The 23,041-nt window shown below is 33.1% G+C and overlaps 1 protein-coding gene and 1 long non-coding RNA gene across 5 annotated transcripts in view; one reads left to right on the forward strand and one right to left on the reverse strand.

Annotated features, from left to right (window-relative positions):
* Positions 1-23,041, forward strand: part of GRID2 (glutamate ionotropic receptor delta type subunit 2) — a 1,741,897-nt gene that overhangs the window by 900,893 nt on the left and 817,963 nt on the right. For all 3 annotated transcript variants that reach the window (XM_072624913.1, XM_072624914.1, XM_072624915.1), the window contains one exon: positions 5,183-5,388. In XM_072624913.1, the coding sequence (XP_072481014.1) occupies positions 5,183-5,388 (206 nt within the window). The remainder of the gene's footprint in view (positions 1-5,182; positions 5,389-23,041) is intronic.
* Positions 5,337-22,857, reverse strand: LOC140514492 (uncharacterized). Of its 2 annotated transcripts, none has more exons than XR_011970707.1 (4): positions 22,604-22,857; positions 22,178-22,343; positions 8,886-9,973; positions 5,337-6,740 (listed from the first exon to the last, which is right to left on the reverse strand). It is a non-coding gene; the product is annotated as an uncharacterized lncRNA (long non-coding RNA). The 2 variants fall into 2 exon arrangements; XR_011970706.1 differs by having other exon boundaries at positions 8,886-15,853.

The following is a 23,041-nucleotide window of genomic DNA, read 5'->3' on the forward strand; positions in this document are numbered from 1 at the left end:
TACTTGAAAACACTTTCATTATCTCCCCAAAATTTTATTATCCAGTTTAATCAAGCCTCAATTAATTTATCTAATTTTCATAAGAAATGACCTTTCACTATTTTGGCTACTCTCCTCTGGATAACTCAGATTGTCAGTAACAACACTCTCGATGTGGTTTGACAAGGGATTCTTTTTTTTTTCAGTAGGTAATTGACCCTTGGAAATTCATCTTCATACCACATTAGCATTTTGCAACTACCATAAATAGAAAAAAAAAGAGGATCAGTTTACTGACCTTGGGGACGTTGTTCAGAGCTTTTAACTACTCCAAACTTGTACCTATTTTTTTTTCTAAAAACCTAGTCTTTTAATTGTAGTTCCTGACTTTAAATTCTACAATAACATAGAATATAAAATTTTTCAGATAATTAAGTTTGAGAATCACCCGGAAGACAATGAAGAAGTATAAAATGAGCATGAGTAGACTGCAACGTGTTAACGGTGAGGATTCGTATAGGAGAAGTCGTATGAAAGATGTGGTTAAAAAAAAAATACTTGAAAGTCTGTCATGTAAAGCAGTTTACCCATGGCTCATGTATCTTTGTTCTCTCCTTTGCCTAGTACATAGTAGGTACTTAGTAAATCTTCAAACTTAATTGGATATGTGAATGGTAGCTTTAATGATTCTTCTCCTTTGGTCTAAATATGTTAAATCACCAAAGACAACATTTGTCTTTTAAATCAGAGCTCGTCATTTTCAGACTACCTCAGAAAGGTTGGATGATAGATATGCTTAATCACTGGTCGTATTATAGCTTCTTTTCTGTTTTCACAGAAACATCCTTGGTTTCCTTCTCCATCATGCTCATCCTTTGTCCTTCTCATTTTTCCTTGAACTCCTCAACTCAGCATTTTGATTTAGTGTATGTATTTGTCATTTTCTATCGTCTACTCCTATACCTCAGACTCCATTTGTATACTATGAAAAGTCATCCATATGGTTCCTCTGATAGACACACGCATCAAATCCTTCATGCAGAAATAATTAATGTCTCTAAATTCTATACTCTACCCTGCCAAGTTGGAGAGTTTTACTTGCATTTCTGCCACTGAACTATGACTGAAATAAATAGTAAATGCTGGTGTTATGTTCATTTTTATTATTGTAGTTTGGGGGAAGGAATGATTAAGAAAGCCATGATCAAACCTTGAGAATAAGTCATTTAGAGTACGCGTCATTCAAAATCTTCTACCTTTGTCTAAGCCCATTATACTCTCTAATAACATTATATCAACTCTACTGGGGGGAAATGGAATTGATCAAGATTTCCCTGATCCATAATAATACCTGCCCCAAATGAATTGAAAACACACCTGCAACATATAGAGACAAACACTGACAAATCTCTGGGCATTCTTTCCTTTGGAATATGTCTAAACCAGGAGTCAAAACCTTTTACTGTTTAGTTTATTTCGTTTGGCCCTGCTGTCACTTTTACGTAATTTTTTCCTTCATTCGTAATCCTTTCCAGGATATTTTTCTCATTCATTTAATCTTTATTAGCATTTCCTAAGCTCATACTACCTATTTTAATATTAATATACTTTTTGGCAAGACAGCTTTAAGCAAAAGAATCATGCAGCCTTAGAAACCTGTCTACTCTAAAGATTATGGAAACTAATCACTGACAGTCTTTTCAAACATAATGGTAGACATGAAGAAACACTTAGCACAAAAAATTCTACATGAACTAGAAGAACAATAAATGTTTGTTTAAAGTGAAAACAATTTGCATTAGAAAAACCAAAAAGTAAGATTACAAATATTCAATGACTAATTAATTTTGTTCAGTAAGTAAGGACTTCTGATTTAACCTATTACGGCACCTAAGGCAGAAATGGATCACATTAGTTCCTGTGGAGATTCTAAACTATCTTGCAAATACAATATTTTCTGCCAGAAAGGGCTCAGGGTAAATACTATCCTCTCATTCTTTTCTTTGATCCTAAAGAAAGATCTTCTAATCTCTAAAGCTGACCTGCTGCCCATACTTATGATGTCAGGTTAGTGGAGTGAGTGGGGTGCTGAATTTGGAATTAGATAAATTCCCTTAAATACTTTCTAGTTCTGTGAAGCTAGGCAAGTAACTTAACCTCTCTGTGCCTTAGTTTCCTTATCTTTGAAATAGAAATAATAATAGCACCTACTTTAAAGAGTTGAGGTGTAGATCAAATGAGATAGCTTGTAAAGTGTTTAAGGAACTATATAAATGCTGTTGTATTCCTTTTAAATTATCCTGTCCTCCCTCCATGAAGATGAGATTTGCTTGAAGGTTTTCAGAAAAAAAACAAACTTTCTCCTTCAAAAATTGCACAGTTCCCAGTATATTAGGGGCAGGGGTGGGGTCAGGGAATAGAGTTACTCACTGACTTTTATTGTCCCTTTTAGCTCCTAAGAAATATTTCTTAAATTATTTTTCATATTATTCAGTGCCTCCTTATATGACAAATACACACTTGTATATCTTTATTATACAACTATGTATAATATTTAAATTATATTGCTTTTCATTGTAATATAGTATTTTATTTTTCCCCAATTACATGTTAAAACAATTTTAAACATTTTTGAAAGTTTTGAGTTACAAATTCTATCCCTTTCTCTCTACTTCCCCTCCCTCCTCTGTGAGGCAGCAGCCAATCTGATATAGTTTATACAAGTGGAATTATATATTTATTGCTTCAGAACATTTTTGTGTGATGGTATTCAATTACTGATTTGTCCTTGTTTGCTTTGGTTTTGCGAAGACATATAGTTTGTCAAATATCATCGCGTCCTCAGTTACACAGGCTAAGTCTGGAAGAAATGTTTAATCACTGTATTTAAGTAATATGACTATTGTGTAACACCAGTAGTCACAGGCAGATTATTAATTCTGAACTTCTTGACTTCAAATCTCTATGTAGTGACTATTAAAGGTTGAAATTCATGTGTGCCTAATTCCACATAGTATATGAATAGCAGAGGTTTTTCCTCCTCCTTCAATACACAATCTAGCCAAGAGCTGTCAGAATAATAATGAATTAATCTGGGATAACACAACCATTTTAAGGTATACTTTTTAAAAAATTAACTGCTGTGATTTAATAATCCATAATTTACTTTTATTTAGCTTTTCTACTCTTTACTGTCTGTGGATGCTATTTTTACTTTTCTACTTCTGTTTCCCCTTTTCAATCATATTTACTCATTAAAAATATGTTTCCTTGTTTTACCTGATTTCAAACTACTAATCTCAATCTGTCTCCATTTTGGACCTTTTAATGTTCTCGTTCTGGTTCCATGTGATTTCCTTATTTTCTCCTTTTCTCCCCACTACCATTTTCTTGTCCAAGTCACTGTCTCTTTATCTTCTAGTTCTTGTGTCTAAGGTCATTTGATACAAAAAAGTTGCCAAATTGTGCAGTGGCACAGTACCACTTTGTACAGTAATACAATACCTTTTTCAGTGCTCAGTGGAAGATAGTCAAACATTACACTAAAAATGCTTCAAACGAAGTAGGAATATTTTTAATAGTTGTCATTATATTTTTGATACTCAAGTTTGTATCAACATTTTTTACCATATTGAGTTAAATTTTCCTTCTCTCTCCACGAAATTCATGTTGGACTAGTTTTAGAAACCCGGCTTATTTTAGAATAATTGTGTGCCTTTTCTGTCAATGTTAACACAGTTTAAAAATAGACAAAACTTTTTTTAAAAAATGATTAAAATATATTTTGAATAGTTATACTTTTAAAGAATTATATATAAACTTTCTAGATAAAAAGTTCTATACTATATTCAATTTACCCAGTTTTGACTAAGGAATTTTAACTCGTATAAATTAAATGAAAGTGGAATATGTTACATAAACTCCTTAGGTATCACGCAACATTAATTTCACAAAGCAATTCCTTTACAATTTTTTTTTTGCCACACCTCTGATTTTACTATTATAGCAAACTTATAGAGGAAACTTCCTGTACCACTCCATAGATACAACTGTTCTACAACATATTTTATGATTTCATATAGGTTATGTTATATGGTATTGTGTTATATCATACTTATTACATATAACAATATCATACTTTATACCATTCTATAGTGTATTGTATCATTGAATATTTAATTATCTAAGTTAAATATGCATAATTCCATGCTAAACCTTTGGATATTATCTAGAGGTGGAGAGGATATCAGAGACAATCTAATCAAACTTTATTTTACATTTTAGGAAAATGAGACCTAGTGACTTAGCCAAAGTGACATAGTCAGAGTTAAAACTTGAACAGAATTCCTTCTCATTTCCTGCCTTCCTAACTCTCTATCCAGTATACCATGTTGCCTCTCAGTATCACTAACTTTAGATAAATTGGATACATATTTCAGTTTCTAGGTTCCAAATTGAATAATGCTGCCTCTATTTCATCAAGCTTATTTTTGGAAGTGAGGTACACTCTTATCAATTCTTAACTTTTATTTTGGCCCTAAAATTCTGAGTCTATTTTTCAGCAAAGATTTGTTAGAAAGAAATTATTGCTTTGCAAACATTATCACTTTTTTATTTTCCTAAATAATATTTTGTAGTTGTAGTCATATTATTTCCTATTTGTTTTTTGGTACTTTATAACATTATGTAATTATCTTAAATTGAATTTCTCATTCTATCTCATCCCATGGGGTTTTCTTTTTAATAAACAAAATTGTGGATGACTTGAGTATTTAATCTATGTTGGATAAAACATACTGAATGCTCATTAAGAATCATCTTGTATTTATTGTTATCTGTGGAGTAGAGTGGGATGAGAGAAGGAAAGGAAGGAAGGATGATTGTCCTTTATCTCATTTTTATTTCTGGAGGTTTAAAAAATATTAGAAATAGTTGTACACATTTCAAATGGCATGGTGATTCAAAAGAAGACCTATATATGAAGAAAATAAGTTTCAATTCATCATAACTTTTTAATTTATGCTAGCATATCAAGTTATGTTTTTAATTTAAGAGCATTCTAACAGATAACTGAGTTTTCATTTCCTTCAGATTTTTTTTCCAATACAAAACTAAATACATATTTTAGAAAGTGCCAAAAAGCATCTGGTTCTTTTCTCTTCTTAACTTTAATTAGCATTTGATGGACTTTTGATGTTCCTAGATATTCGTGGAATACAAGAGTTTTTGGACAAGGGATCTCAGCAGGGGATGGATGTGGCACTGCAGAAAGTGGAAAGAAACATTAATAGAATGATCTCCACTCTCTTTGATACAATGAGAATAGAAGAATTAAACCGCTATCGAGACACCCTTAGACGAGCCATTCTGGTGATGAATCCTTCTACAGCCAAATCCTTCATTACAGAGGTAAGTAGAAATTACATTGGCAGTGTGAATGTAGTATAAAATAAATGTATGTTTCAGTACAGAGAATAATAAAATTTTGGAGAAGTGCCAAGAAATTAACTCTGCAGCTCTCATTAACAGTAATGGGAAATAGCGAGGCAGATTCTTTGCTCATCACATTTACCCCAACTATACAGTTAATTGCTTAGAATATTTGTATTTATGAGTATTTAGGCACAAAGCCAAGGGGTGGTTAAAAAGTTTTATGATGATTTAAAAGTTACATAACTGAATGAATGATTTTAAGTCCACCAATAAATTTGAAGATTCAGTGCAATGTCACTAATTCTTAACTTTTTTCTTTGGCAAGCCCTAAAATTTGCAGTCCTCTTATTAGCAAAGATTTACTAGAAGAAAACTTGTATTGCTTAAACATCATAATTTTTACAAAACATACAGCAGATTCACTTCTGCATTGTAAACTGTGTAGCACCAGTGGTAATTAAAACTCAAACTTTCCAAAGCAATGAACACTGTTTTTTTTGTTTTTGTTTTTTTTCTTTTTTTTATGTTGCCACATTCACGTATTTTTAATTGTATGTCCTTGTTAATTTCCTAACTGAGGATTTGTTAAAACACAATTAAAACTACTCTGATGACCAGGGCAAACTAGACATGTTCTTTATATTCCACAATATTTTTTTTCGCTCTAATATTATGGTATGCTCTTAGCCGTTTCCAACTTCAGCATCACTGGCCAAAGGGCATATCTAATGCATTACTCTATTGCTGGACTGTATCAAAGTCATAGATCCTATAGCAAAATAATGGAAGACATGAATCCATATAAAAATAATCTCAAAGCATTTTCTGCATCCATGCTCATCAGTATATGAAGGATCTTTGATTCTATTAGTGGAGGATCCCCACCCTAACTCAGACTATGACTGAATTATAATTTAATAGGTAAATCTTTGAGATTGGCTTGAAATTCAAGGGTTATGTTACTCTGTCAGAGTATCAGAGAAAAAATTTGAACTTGGGTTCTTCCTGACTCCAAGCCCAGCATTCTCTCCAATAAACCATACTTAATCTTTACCCATACACAAGGGGGTACAATCTCTTCCAGTTTTAAGAGATCCATAATCTAATTCCCTTTTCATGTCTGATTCTCCAACAAGTAGAATATAAAGAACATGTTTACTTTTGTACTGGTTATCAGGGAACTTTTAGTTGTGTGATTCACTTATGGTCAACAAAAGATACCTCCCTAATTCATGGGTTGGAGAATCCTTGGTTACCCTGAAACTGGTTCAACCCGTCTTGTCAGAGGAATGCTCCTTTACCAAATAAATTGGGGTTGCTTTGGTTTTCTGAAAAGAAATAATTGAAAAGGAGTGTTAATCAGATGCTCTTATTTATATTACTTCCTGAATTTACTTGCAATTGCCCTCTGAGTTGAAGAGACCCAGAGAATGAAGAAATACCTTATACCCCACAGAATGACCATATCATAAGGTTAATTTAAAAAAAAAAATTGCTGTAGCCAGTAAAGGTGCTTGGTAAGCTGTAGATGAGAAATGGCACTCCTGTGGTTTATGTCTTGAGGTTGGTCTGCCCTCACTGTCTGGGTAGCACAAAGTTCTTTGGTTTTATACAGTTGAGAAGGAAGGAGGAAAAAAGTGGCAACTCACAAATGGTTAGTGTTAGTGGGGCTCAATTCAACAGAAGGCACATTGTATCACAGCACCAAAGCTGGTTCTCTACCAGTTGTCCAGGAAATATAAAATCTTATAGCTCCAGGTTAGGTAGCTACCATTTTGTCTTCTTATGAAATTTAGCTAGTATTTGCTATTTCCTCTCAAGGAGTCCACAGCATGACATTAATTTCTGCATCATTACCACCACACTTGATAGGTAGAACAAGAATAAGAGTTCTTAATGAAGGTTGAGTCCTACTAATTGAAAAAAAATATATTTTCTAACAAATAAAAAGCCATGTTGAATATTTAGCCAAGTACTGCGGTATGAAATCTGCAGGGACAGAATAACATCACTTCAAATATGCAATTATTCCATCACACAAAATTACTTCATGAAAATTTGCTGTTGTCCACTTGTTTAGTCATGTCCAACTCTTTGTGACCCTGTGAACCATACTCTCCATGGAGTTTTCTTGGCAAAGATACTAGACTAGTTTGCCATTTCCTTCCCCAGTGGATTAAAAAACAGGGTTTAAGTGACTTGCCTAGGCTCACATAGCTAACGTGTCTGAGGCCAGATCTTCCTGACTCCAGCCCCATTGCTCTATCTACTGAGGCACCTAGCAAAATTCCTTCTGCTCAATATATTGTGGCACTTCAATAAACAACAACAAAACCATTGAGTTCCACTTCGAAATACAGTGATATGATGGTTACTTGAACTACTTTGCCTGCAAAATAATTTGCTCTTGAAAACTTTATATTATAGTTAAGAAAAAAAAAATAAGAGAAAACATTAAAGACAGCTTATTGATGTGGGAGCTACTAATGGTTTGTGTGGTTTTGAGTCTGTTGATATAAAGAACTTATGAAATATCATTGCCTAAATCTACTCCCTTCCATAACTTTTCAAACAACCCCTCCATTTCCTTCCCAAGCAGGTTGTCTTGGCTTGACCTAATAACTTCAAAACAGCTCTATTCAGTCCATAAACATTCCAGATGAGGCCTCACAAACCAAAGGTCCTATCCTCAGCCTTAGCTATTCCCAGGTTAAGTTTGGCTGCTTGGGGTAATAATTATTCAATGGATAGCCCAAGGCCCCGTCTGATATATTACTCTATTGCTAGACCGTTACCCAGAAACATAAATCCAATAGCAGAATCATTTCATTAAGACATGAAACAACATAAATAACAAAGGAGAAAAGCAACCAGTCAAATATTCACTGCACCGTACATAATAATACCATACAACAGCCTTTACCTCTGTGGAAGTTAGAATCTTGTTCTGCATCCCCTGTGATCCTTTGTCATAACAATTAGACACAATGATTTTGGAACTCACAGTCTCAGTGGTGGATGATAGCAGTCTGGTACCACATGCCCCTTGGAGTTATTTTCTAGGTATGTTCAGTTGTTTTGCAGTCATATCTGACTCTTCGCTTCCCCATTTGGGGTTTTCATGGTAAAGATACTGGAATGGTTTGACATTTTCTTCTCCAGCTCATTCTACAGATGAGGACCTGAGGCAAACAGGGTTAAGTGACTTGCCCAGGGTCACAGAGCTCATAAATGTCTGAAGCCAAATTTGAACTTAGGAAGATAAGTCTTCCTGACACGAAGCCTGTGGGCTCTGTTCACTGTCCGATGTAGCTGTTGTAACTTATATACATAAATAAGCTCTTAGGTTGGAAAATAGAGATAGGATTTATGATTTTATTAATATAATTAACTCCTACTTGAAGATATTTTCTCTACCAACCTATCGTCTTCTTAGAGAGCTACCTGGAGCATTAAAATGAGAAGTGACTCACCCAGGGTCATAGAGCCACTATGCATCAGAGGAAAACTTCAATCTTGGTCTTCCTGTCTTGCTCGTCTTGAACTCAAATAGCAAAGGAGACAAATAAATCATATAAAAGAATCCCTGTGTACCACATATTGACTTAGTTTTAAAGTTTATCTTTTTTTCCTAAATTTTCTTGCAGTTTTATGTATTTTGTTAAGTATTTCCTCATTATATTTTAATATAGTTTGGGTCATACTTGGGAATGTGACCCATGAGTCCCATGTGACCCATTTTTTGACACCTCTTTATTATTCCATTTTTACTATCTTTGGGAGATACAGTCAAATGAATTTCTGTTGTAACAAATGAAGTCCTGAGTACATGCCTCCTGTAAGATCAGTGAATATGGCATTGGGTATTTACAACAGCTATGATTTTTCAAAAATCTGCTATGTACAATGCTTGTAAATTCCTGAGGTGACGTCTGTCCTTCCCCTCTATCATGTAACTACCCCAACCTCAATAGTATTTGCACACTACAAAATAGTAGAATACTCTAGTCCTTGAAAATTCAAGGATAGCATTTATTCTTAAATACATTTCCATCATTAAATGAAAAATGACAGTAGATGGGATTTTGTCATGAGTTATATAATTACTAATTTGAAAGAGCCAAAAATAACCTCTGAACCTTGGACTAATACCACATAACAGACACCCAATAAGCTGTTAGACTTTCATTAGAGACATAAAAAATGTTAAATTATTGTATACCTTTTAGGTAGCACATGCATTATGATAACATGCATATTCTATGTTAGCATATTAGATATTAAGTAAATGGCTCATTTTTAATAGCCATTAAGTGGATTTAATCAACTAAATGCTAACTGTAACACAGAACAACAATTAAGACAAGTTTATTAATTAGTTATAAGTTGTAGCGGTCTATAGTAGTGGTGAGAGAGCTTGCCTGAAAGTCAGTGAGACCAAACCTCAAGTCTTGCCTGAGATGCTCATAGTGGTTGAGTGATCTTGGCTGGTTGAGTGATCTTTGCAAGTCCCTTCACCTCGCAGTGACTGCTATAAGCACCTCAATAAAATGTTAAGTTGCTAAAAATGAACAGACAAACAAGCAAACAAACAAATAACTTGATCTGCCCAGGTAGAAAGAGTTTTCTGGATGAACATACACACCTAGTTAAAAAAAAAAATGATGTGTGTGTGTGTGTGTGTGTGTGTGTGTGTGTGTGAGAGAGAGAGAGAGAGAGAGAGAGAGAGAGAGAGAGAGAGAGAGAGAGAGAGAGAGAGAGAGATCCTGGGCCCATTTCTCAACCTCTCAGTACTCTGGGAAACTCTAAGACCATAAGTTTAAGACAAGATTTTTATCTCATTGCCAGTTATCTCACTAAGATTTCTCTATATCAGTGAAATGAGATAAAATAGCCACCCTTCATCCTAGGTAAATATTATTTTCATAAATTTAATAACCTTTCATAAAATATTTCTAGTGCAGAACGTTGTCTGTAAGGTGTTAAAATTACTATGCTAGGTGTGTTTTCTAATGAAAGTCAGGCAGAAAAACACATCTAATTATCAAGAAACAATAATGTTTAACAAGTGTAGAGCAAAAGGTTTAATAAAAGAGCGTTCCCTTAGCCTTGCTCTTTAATGGTTAGAAAAAAAAGTTAACCATGTGATTCTTAGATTGTATTTTTCTGACTTTAGACATAGGACTTATTATACACCTTTGAAAGTCTTTGAAAAGTAATAAATGCTTTTGCTTTTGTGCTTTACCACTATTTCAAGGGCTTCAAAGCTCTTAACAAAAGATTAGCCCTATATACAGCAGATAAATCAGCCTATTGGAATGCAGCAGAAAAAATCACAATGATGTACATAGAACTTGTCTTTGAATGACTAGGGTAAACAGAGATAGTTCTGGGTTAAGTGTGATATTGGCTTTTAATCTAAAAGCCTTGTACTTCCTAGGCACAAAAAACAGGACCTTTGTCACTAAGTACAACTTTTCTGAAAAAGTCCATCAAATCTGGTTTCCAGTTGGGCACTAAAAACATTAAGGGATTTTTCTCAATAAAAAAAAGCAAAAAAACCCATCAATTTGTTAAAAGACGGTAAGTTTTTATATTTTGATGACTGATATCCTCTATAATCCCCCTATATAAAGATTTCAGGCAACTGGGTGTCAGGTCTTTTGGTGCTACTAAAGATCACAATTCTAATCATGGTGACTGAAAATAAGCTTGGGTTATATTTTTCAGATGAAAAAGCTGCCCTAGAGGGAGAGCCACTTTTATTAAACAGGATTGCTTTTTGTCAAATTCCTAATTTATTTATTTTTCACATAGTTCCTGAACAAGAAATCTTATTCTAATTAGTGTGTTCCTATATTTTAGTCCTCCTAATATTATGATATTTTAGATAGCAGCAGTACATGAAATTCTGTGTCCATGATGCTGACTCTTCAATGACAGATTACTTAGCTAAATTTCTCACTAACATCAAATAGTTATTATAATTATGTAACTTAGTTTGTTTTCTTTATATTCCTAGGTAAATTATTATGTTCACTATTTTCCTCCTTATGGTTATTTTACTCTGAATTTGTTCATTTTTTCATTATTTTTTCTGAATTATCATATTCCTCTTTTCTTATGCTGACAATATTCCATTATATTAATGTGACATTTCAGTTAGCCGTTATTTAAGCAATAGATCCTTATATCATTCAAGTTGTTTGCTAGCCATCACAAAAATTGAATATATACATATGTGTATGAACATACATATATACACATATGTATATGTATGTATGTGCATATGTATGTCACTTGACTTTTTTTAGAATATATTTCTAGCATTGGGGTTTATGGATTAAAGACTATTTTAGTCATTTATTTTTTAACATAATTCCAAGTTGTTTTATAGAAGGGTCAGTCAAATTTACAATTCTACCAAGAGTGTATTAATGATTTTATAGTGTTATAATCTTTCTAAGACTTATAATTGTTATACTTGAAAATTGGAGGGATGTGAGATGAAACCATGAAATTACTGTGTTTTGCATTTTTAATTACAAGTCATTTGGAACAATCTTTTATAGAGTTGTAAATAAATTATAATTCACTGCAGAATTGTTTCTTCATCCTTTCTGAAATTGTATCAATTCACACATATAATAGCAATTAAACCCTTGTCCAAGATTTGGTGCAATTAAAAACAAGTAAAAAACGCTAATCAGTGGCTTCCTTCCTTATTGGGGCTGCATTGATTTTGTTCTTGTAAAAGTCTTTCAATATCATGTAATTAAATTCACTTTTACTTTTTGTGATCTCTACTGTCTGTTGGCAATAGCTTTGAAAAATTCCTGATCTTTTCTCATTATTTTTAGATGTGATATTTTATATTTAGTTGCATATTCATTTGAACTTCTTCTGTAGTGAAATATTTGGGTTGGAACCCAATTGATGACAAATTGTTCTGTTCTTACCCCTTGAATTTCTTATGAAAGAGAGTTTTCCACCAAATAGTTTGTCTTCTAAGGTCTATTGAACAGCAGGTTATTGATTTTGGTTGCCTCTAATTCTTCTTTGTCTAATGTGTTCCATTTAGCTTCTGTCCTATTTCTTAATAAGTACAGATGACTTCAAAGTTTAATATTTCACAATATAATTGAGACCTGGATTATAATGCCATTTTAATTTCCACATTATTATTATTTCTCTTCATGGTACATATCTATATCTACAGATAGATAAATATAGTCAACTTTTATAAAGTACTCCTACTTTGTCCTAATGATATAATACTAGCATCTAACAACTAGTAGTATCATCATTTTGAGTATATTGGCACAGCCCAAATCCACATAATGAAGTTCATCCCAATTATATAATTCAATATTAATTTCTATGAACTGATTTATAATTGATGTTCATAAGCTATGGCAGATATTTCATGAATTTTTCAATTATAATTGTGTGTATATATATATTTCTCCAATTTTTTTACTTTTATTTAGAAATTTAGGTTTGTTGTATATTTCTTTTGTATCTTCATGTTTTATGAAAGCTATTAGTTGTCTCATTTAGTTTCTTTGCTGATTCTTTTCAATTCGTTATATATACAACCATAGTAACTAAATTAGTATAATTTGTTTCCTCTTTGCTAAAGTATACAATTTTACATTTTCTCTTTTTCCTATTTCTGGAAACTAATGTTTCTATGTCAAATAATAACGTGTAGATGGGATATCCCTGATCGTCTGATATATTGATTAGAAAAGCCTTTAGTGTGTCCCTATTGCAAACAATGTAAGCTTTTGGATTTAATTTTATTTCTTACTATATTACAGATAGTCCTTTTATGGCCACATTTCTTATGGATTTTAGCTTGTATAATGACATTTAAAGATTTTTTTCTACGTTTATTAATGTCATCAAACAGTTGGGTTGTACTTTTTATGTGATTAATAATGCTGATTATTTTCCTGTTATTGATCCATCTTTCATACCAATTATACAATTTGTTAATGATGAATATAAATACATATATGTATACCTATATATACACACATACATTTATATCTCTATCTTTTTGAAAGTCTTACTTTTGGGACATCTTATATTCCTGTGGTCATATTTTTAGGACATATATTAAAATTTTTGAATTAATATTGAATAGGGACATTGATATAAACTGCCCTTTCCTTGCATTATCCTTTATCTGTTTACATATGAGGATTAATTTACCTCATAAAAGAATAGTATAGTTCTTTCTCATTTTTAAAGAATTTGAAAAGTCAAAATATTAAATGCTCTATAAATGCTTCCGAAAATTCACATTTTGATGAGTTTAAATCAGAGTCCATCATTTGGTTGTGTTTGTATGTGTTTCTCTATGTGTGCTCTTGTTCAATTTCATTTCTAACTATAGTTTTTCTGAAAATTTTAATTTTCCACTAATCAGGGTATTTTATCTTCTCACATTTTCTATCTTGCAATCAGTATGGTATACTCTGATAATTATTTTCACTTCTTTTCAATTTATATTGATTTACTTTGTTTGTTTTTAATGTAATTTAGTTTTCAGACCTATTTTGTGGTTATATTATCTAACAGTTGATCAATTCTCGATGTTATACTTTAGATTTTTTATATCTTTTCCTTTACATATATGTATGTATACATGCACTCACACACATGTGTGTATATATGTAGATGTACACACACATGTGTGTATGTTTATGTGTGTATATATAGATCATATATATCATCTATTTCTCCTTTAAATTTCACCTTGGAGGCTTATTTTTTGTTCAAGTTGACTTTTTAAAAGTTTTATAGTTTGCTCAGTCACCTGTTCATGTAAATTTTCAGATAGATAACCTTTGTTTGTTGATTGCTTTGGGCGGAATCACAGAAAATTTAATATATTGCCTTATTACCTAAACATAAATATCAATTGTTTATGTAATTTTTCTTGATTCATTTTTTATTCAGGATATCATTTATGAATCTCCATTTGGATGTGCATTTTTTTTGCTTTTATTGCCAATATTAATATTTTTATTTTATTGTTATCTGTAAAAGTGTATTTATTATTTCTGCCTTTTAACATTAGTTGATCTATGCACTAACATTTGATCAGTTTTAACCTTCTTATTTAGACTTACTATTAGTCTTTTCTTTCTAACTTCATCTGTAATTTGTTCAGCTTTATATATTCATTTTTATTTCTGTTTCCATCAGATTTATGAAGCTCTGAGGTAGGAATATTAAAATCTTCTATGAATATTACTATTTTTTTGAAATTCAGCTAATTTTCTTTATGAATTTATATATCATCTGTGCCTGTACATTTGGTGCTGGTATTTCTCATTGTATATGGTTAATTTAACCATAATATTTTTTCCTATTTATCATTTTAGTTTTTATTAAAAATATCTGAAAAAATTCTTCTTCCTATGGCCCTCCCTCATCAAAAAAGGAACATTAAACTTTTGTGATAAATATACTTTGTCAAGAAAAAACATATTCTGACAATGTGTTTTTAAAATAGTCTCTCTTGCACACTTCATTATATCTTTGTAGGAGATAGATATCAGCTCAGCATTGTTGAGTATTACGTTGATCAGAGTTCTGAAAGTTTTCATGTTGTTATTGCATGAATAATCTTTTGCTTTCTTCATCCTGAATTAATCCATATAAATGTTCACTGGTTTCTCCAAAGCTCTCCCTTTTAGAATTCTCATGCCACAATAGTATCTTATTACATTCATGTGCTATGTTTTGTTTAGCAATTCTCTATTATGTTCCAGTACTTAACCTCTAAAAATTAAGGTCATATTATTCCATATCTGGTTCTCTCTCTCTCTCTCTCTCTCTCTCTCTCTCTTTCTCTCTCTCTCTCTGAATTCTTCATACCAGTTGGACAACTGGGAAATTTAACTTTTCTTTGGTGAAAGTGAACATCTAATGTGCAAATTCCATCATTCAAAATCCAATTACCTCATAGTATGGACATATACCTTCCCCTTCCCTCAAAGAAATGTTCTGTGCTTTCACATTTTGCTTTCTTTTGTGAAAAACATATTTATTGTGAATTTTAAAATTAGCAACAGTCTTAAATTTATTAATATTCAAAGAACAAAAAATATTGAATAAAAAACTGAATTTTTGTTTGCATAATTTGTTTAAAAAATACATTCTAGCATAACGTAGCATTATGTCATCACGTCATACATATCATATTATTAGTAGAAAAGGGCATCCTATAGAAATTTCAAACTCACCATGTCCAAAATAGAATTTTCTTAGTTACAGATTTTGTAAATAATATTGGGTGACATCAGTTATCTTTTCTAATTCTTGATCTATGATCCTATGACAGCTTCAAATCCTTTCTATATTCTTTATTGCCTTTGCTATGATAGGTAAGCTATTTACCATCTCAGAACCCCAATTTCTTAATCTGAAAGAAAGAGAGAAGTTTAGACTACAGTTATCTGGGAGCCCATCTTGTCATCTATTCCCTCAAATGTTTAAATTCCCCTGAAATTTTTAGCTCCTTTGGTAATTATTTATTTGATGGCTTGTCTTTATTCCAGCAATGTGCCTTGAGTCGGCACTTAGCATAGTGCTTGCATATAGTAAGCACTTCATTAATGTTTATTACCCTTTCTTTCATCCTCAATTCAATATCATTTTAATTAATAACAAATAAATGTGAACATATTAATTTCATTATTTAATCTTTTATTATTTTCTCATTTACCATTTTTCCCTCTATTCAGGTTGTGTTGTCTTCAAGTTGAGTAATGAATTTACCACTTAAGTATTTTTCCTCCTGGAATTTCTCAACTTTCTGTCTTTGAAAGTCTTCCTGTACAGTCCTATCCTGTCCTGTCCTGTCCTAAAACATTAAACCTACTGCACTTTGAAACTGGGACTCCAGTGAGCCCCTGCCTAAGGACTCCTCTGGATCCTCCTGGCTTTAGAGTGATTACCACTAGTAACTGTTGCTGGTTCCCACCCCGCCTAATGTCTTTCTTTTTCTTGACGTCATTAAAGGGCTACTTCCTAAACAAGCCTATTCAATGAATGGACGTTGCCTCACCCTAAGGGACTACCTGCAAAGACCTTGGGCTAAAGGGCCCAAGGTCTCCCAGTGCATCCTGGGTCATCTCCAGTCATCCTGATGAATATCTGTTCACTGGATTCAGATGGCTCTGGAGGAGAAGTGAGGCTGGTGACCTGCACAGCCCTCCCTCACTCAAAACAAAGTCAAGTGCAAGTCATATCATCATTTCTCTGATGGCATGGTCTTCTTCGGCAATGAAGGATGAACACAACAATTTTGTAGCTACACGTTAAGCTCTTTTGCTTTCTCTTTAAAATGCCCAGTTCTACTGCTACTTCATTTTAAGGAGTTACAGATAACAAATAAGGATGGAGAAGGATGACAGGCTTTTTTCCCCCCATTCTTATCTGTAATTTCTTGAGAAAGCAGATACAGTCTGAGTTTTCCAAACTGATGATCCTTAATATTTGAAGGTTTTTCTCCTGGCTATTTGAAAAAAAATATATTGTTTCTTATTGAAATTGTGAAACTTAAACAGTCCATGATATGAATTTTGAACAGTTTGTTAAATCCATGCTTTATGGTATGTATTAAACCAATTTGAATAGTTTTCTTGTATTATTTCCAACAGTATAGTATACAAGTTTCTTTTTTAAAAAATTTAACACCTCTAAGAGAACTATGATCCTTAATTGTTCTATGCATACCATGTTTTCAAAGTCAATCACTTTGGATTGCATAAAATTCTTACATACTTCAAAGTTATCTTTGGCTTTTCTTTTTCCACATTTTTCAACATCTCTATTTTTTATATTTCACAGCTCTCTCTTCTCTTTCAAGACCTTTACTTTTTGTATTTTAATTTTTGTAAGGGCTTTAATGCTCTTTCCCCTCCACCCCCCCCCCAAAAAAAGCCCCACTTTCACTGAGAGCTACCTCTAATTTTCAATTCTATTTCACATTTAATATCTTATTTTAATACTTTTATTTCAATTTTGAAAACTTCCTGAGACTTCCTTAATTTTTATTTCATTATTTCTGGAGATTTCATGAGATTCTCTTTTTTTCACTAAGGGATTTTGGTTCATTTTCCTTAACAACTTAACATTATTTCTTCTAGTCTAGCATCTCTTTTCATTTTTGCTCATTTTTTCCCTTCTGTTTTTCTGAGCCTCTCTCTTTTTATGCGCTTAAGAGCTAGTTTTGGGCTTTGAGTATTTCTCTTACATTCTGTCTGGCCAGTCTCTTCAGTCTTTGACGTCTGTGCCTTCCATTCACATACCAATCTCTCTCTAAAGATGGATGTTCTCAGGCTCTTTATGTAGGAAAGTTTAGGGGCTCAAAGTAGCCTAGTATATTATAAAGAAAGAGAAATTTCACTAGATGAATTTCCTGAATTTAGATATGAAGAAAGAGAGGCAGGGGACACAGAGCCAGCCAGAGCACAAGCTAGCTTTGGGCTCATTGTATCTGTCTCTAAGTTACCTGGATGCCTATACCAACTATATCTTCCACATCTTCCATCTCTAGTTGCCCTTCCTTTCTTTCCTTTTTTGTCTCAGGACAAAATGAATATGTGTCACATCTTGTGAAATAAATAGATTCAGACTGACTCACTGCCAGTGGAAATAAGACAAAGAACCACATAGCCATATCCTAAGGAACAAGTCTGCTAGATCAATTGCACAGCCCATCTGCACTGGGTGAGAGGGGTGAGTTGCGGGTTATGAATGCTATGTGCATAGGTTTTTATTGTCCCAATAGATTATATTATTCTTAACACCAGGAACTGTTGAGTTTTTTTTTTTATTTGTTTCACCAGGGCCTCATCCGTTGTGAAATATAATACTTGCCATATGAAACATTTAATCAATATTTATCAGATTGAATTGACTTCATAATGAAATCATCCTATGATGATTCAGCATCTTGCAATTCCAGAAAATGATTATTCTGGATATCACTTATTAGGAGATAAAACCATGTATTTAGACATGGAAGGCATATAAAAGATTGAGCTTGATCTATGTTGACATCAGAATATATTCTGAAAATTTTATTTTATTTTATTTAGCTCTTAACATTCCATGTATCTTCTTAGCACTTTTGCAGAAAGCATTCCTCAGGATTTCTCACATGTCTGGAAGTATAGTAGTGTAATTTTTTTAGACTCAGTCTAAAAACTCTACGATATCTTTTCATAATAACTCACAAATTAAACATTTTCCATACATGGGCTATATTTGGAATGTGTGTCAGTAAAGTTTAAACAAAGATACATTTACTTAATTGATGTGTTTTTGGTACATTGTTTCCTGAATGATTCATTTATCCAAAATTCTCACAGCAATCTTTTCATAATTTAAAGGAAGGTGATTTTCATTTTATTTCTTGATAATGTATCTAGTGAATTTGCAGAAAATATTCTATTTGAGGACTATGGGAATCTGAAAGGTGGGACATCCTAGTCTAACCTTTACCTGAATAAGAAAACACAATATAGTATACTCAGCAAGTGGTCATTCAACCTTTGCTTTGAAGACCTCTCGGGAGATTCAACCTCTTACAGCAGCCCATGCTATGTTTGGATAGTTTAAATTATTGAAGAGATTTTTTTTTTGGTACATCAATGCTAACTTCCTTTCTTTACAACTTTCGCCCAGTTTTCTTAATTCTGTTCTCTGGAGCCATGTATAATGAGTTACATCCCTCTTCTACATGACAGTTCTTCAAACATATAAATTCCTCTCTCATGCCTATGTAAATCATCTCTTCTAGGGTAAATACTTCAATTAATTATCCCATGACATGATTCTACACCCCTCCACTATCTTGGTCATTCCCATATTCTAATTTAGGTCTTGGCTAAGTGTTCCCATTTCTTTTGGAGTACCTGGTCCATGCACTATGTATGCCTGTGGTCTGTTATGTATTTTTAAAGTAAATTGACAATGTATAAGTACTCACTTTCATGAAATACTTGAATGTATCTTCTTGTGACATTGACCAGCACTCACATAGAGTTTGATTTATAAGGCACATCCTCAGGAGATTGGATATTATCTCTAGAGATTATATGGCAACAATTTATGATGATTGCCACCAGAGGTTAGGGGTATTCTTTTAAAAAAAACTTATATAGACAGATAATAAAATTGTTCTCAACATAGAGAGTTGAGGAGATCAAAGATAATCAAATCAGGTTGTCCTTTAGAAAATCTCTTTAACCACCTCGTGTAAATAATAACTTTTTAAAAGGACAAATAGTTTTGATAATAAACAGAAATAAAAGAAATAGAAAATGTGGCTACTTTGAAGGATCTTAAAGACTGCAAACTTGCTTTCATCATCTTACTTTCTAAACCAATTTTTCTTATTTTTAAGACCTATTTTTGGTCTGTTTTGTTCTAGTTGCCTTACTACCTATACTTCAGTTCTAACTCCAAGTAAAATGAAATAAAACTGACATGACATTGTGTATTCAATATTTTTCCACTTTCTCCAACTTTACCACTATGACAATAAGACTTAAACAGGAATGATCCAAAATGACTCAACTTAGCATTCCCAAGTCTAGAGGCATAAGGCTTCCTTCAGAGTTGACTTAGAAGCAAAACCTAAGTACTGATTAACACTTCAACTTTTTGTAATTTATAAATCTGATGCAAAGTACCAAATAATTTTTATTTAAAGTATCACAAGCATAACTTGAATTGAATAGATGTGTTTTAGCTGCAAAGAAATCTAATCATTCTCATACTTCATTGTGTTGATATGAAATTTCAAATTACTGTTAAGACATGGACAGTTTTTTTTTTTTTAATGATCTTTGGAATGATTTATTTTTTTCTCTTTCCTTATTTATAATACTGTCTTTTGAACATTTTCATTATCAATAATGTTCAGTCATTTTTCAGTTGTGTCCAACTCTTTTGACCCAGTCTGGTGTTTTCTTGGAGAAAGTACCTAAGTGGTTTGCCATTTCTATCTCCACTTCATTTTACAGGTGAGGAAACTGAGGCAAACAGGTTTAAGTCACTTGCCCACACAACTAGTAAGTGTCTGAGTCCAGATTTGAATTCAGAAAGATTAATCTTCTTGACTCTAGGTCTGGCACTCTATCCACTGCACTACCTAGTACCTATATAAAAATAAAGGCTTGAGAATTAAAGGAAAATGAAATTCAAGTAAATAGTCCTTTTTGAAGGTTTTTTTTTTTAATGGAGAATGATTAAGATTAATATTTTCATCTTCTGTGAATTTCAAATATTCACACTCCTCTCAATTTCTTTTAGCATTGAGGATAACCTGATTGACCTCAGGGGTCCATGTAAATCTTACATTTGCCCAAGGACCTAACTCCCACCCTCTATTTAAATAAAAAAAAAATGATTCCCACCTAATGTGTAATAAGAACTTCCATAGAAAACTGAATGAACTTTTTCTAAACAGGTTAAGCACTTTTCCACCAAGGTTCTTAAGCAAATTCCATTTCTGGAATCTTACCTTTCACATAAGCTGCTAGGTGGTAAAATGAATAAAATGCTGGACTTGGATTTGGGAGGACCTGAGTTCAAATACTTAGGAATTTGCTAGCTGTATGGTGCTAGACCCTTTAGGTCTCTAATTTTCTCATCTTTACAGATGAGAATAATAATATCACCTACTTTACAGGGTTATTGCAATTATCAAATGTGACAAATTATGTAAAATACTTTGCAAACCTTAAAGCACTGTGTAAATACTAGTTATTATTAATTAATAATTAATTTTCTCACCTTATAGTCCTTGGAAAATATGAACGATAGTTAAAATGTAACTGAGGTTTAAGGGTGCTGAGATCCTGAAATAACAACATGCAGGGTCTACCTCAAATGAATTAAACCCAAAACTCCTTTCATCCAAAGAAAAGGATTTCTAAAACACTGGTCAGGGTGGATATGATTCTAAAAATCCACCATATTGGCCAGACTCTTAAGGAATCTAAGGATTGGCTAGATTCCTAAGAATCTGAATAATTTAATGGAGAGGGAGCAAGATGGACCTTACATATAGAAAGACTGTGGAAAGGATTTAGGAGTGCCAAGTAGTCTGGAGTGATTGGGAGGTAACAGAGAAAGACCAGATGCCATAGGTGAATGCCAGGGACCTGGACCACATTCCTAAGGAAGAATGGGGTCTAGATGGGATCAGGGGTGGGAAGTAGCCAGAGCAATTTGAGGTAATAGACAATGAAGGACTGGGCTAGTTTAGAGGTAACAGAGCACTGGGAGATTGGGAATAGGTCACAATGAAAGGCCAGTTGAGAGGATTACTGTGATGGGTGAATGCCTCAGGTGAACACCCCCAGTGGGAAAATTCAAAGAAAGTTGGATGGAGGATGGAAACCATTTCCAGGGCTTATACCCCATCAGTAACCATAAATTATATGGAATTTTTAGGTAGATAAGACAACCTATTGATTAGTAGTTGATCCAGCAGAAGATTATGTTGAAATTTGGCTAAGAACCTACGTGGAAAAGTGTTCAATATGCTTCAGCATAGCTCAGTCAGTACTCAGCTTGCTCTGGAAATGCTCACTGGGTACTCAATTTCCAAGATATTTAAATTAGTTTTACATTTAATTTTTTGAAAGTTCTCAACTGGGAGCGTTTTGTTCAACTGGTGATGCCTATTAGTTGAATGCTAATTAAGTTCCCTTTTGATATAGCTTACCTCTCTCTTAAGGAAACCATTGATAGCTCATGCTTTGAGGTTGACTGTGTTCCACAAACCTCATCTCCCACCTGTTTCTGTGTTTCCCATTCCTGTCAGCATTTTCCTCTCTGCACAATGGTTTATCCCATTTCTTTCTTCTTTGTGCCACGTTAAAGCCAATTTGCTGAGTATAAAATAGGAGAGTTTGTTATAACATTTGATGTAGTTTTATACTGTATTTTACTTCTCCCTTCTCTGCTCCCTCAATCACTGGGTTAGGCTGTCCATAAGGAAATTTTTTTATCTCTATTTAGAGTTAAAATGATTGTTGCTTTACTTTTCTGTGTTTATATGAGTATTATTGTCACCTTTATGTACTAGCAAGGTTATTTTATAAGTGGGAAAGTGCTCAGGGCCTGCCCTGAGCTGTCGCCTGGAGCTTACCTCTCCAACTGCTCCAACTGCTTTACTGGTCTTCCAATGGTTCCGGCCCCCTCCTGTGGGGGAGGGGAATGACCAAACAGTGCACTCCAGGAGCTGCTTACTGCACTTTATTGCTTACCCCAAATCCTCCCGACCATCCCATGTTCCCCCTTATATACCCTGCCGTAGCTCCTCCCATGTTCCACCCTGGAGGCAGAGCTCAGCTCCGGAAGGGGCGTTCCCAGCACCCGAAGGCGGGTTCTCACCCCTGGGCGTCTCCGGGCTCACTCGGCCCTCTACAGGAAAGAAATAACAATTGTTATGTTAAAAAATAATATAAATATATTATATATAAATATATAATATAAATATATTTATATAAATAAATAAAATAATTTAGTTCAAGTGATTTTTTTCCCACTATTGCAAAAATATTTATCTTCTCATTTTACTTATGTA

The sequence above is a fragment of the Notamacropus eugenii genome, chromosome 7, assembly GCF_028372415.1.
Source record: "Notamacropus eugenii isolate mMacEug1 chromosome 7, mMacEug1.pri_v2, whole genome shotgun sequence".
Lineage (NCBI taxonomy): Eukaryota > Metazoa > Chordata > Mammalia > Diprotodontia > Macropodidae > Notamacropus > Notamacropus eugenii.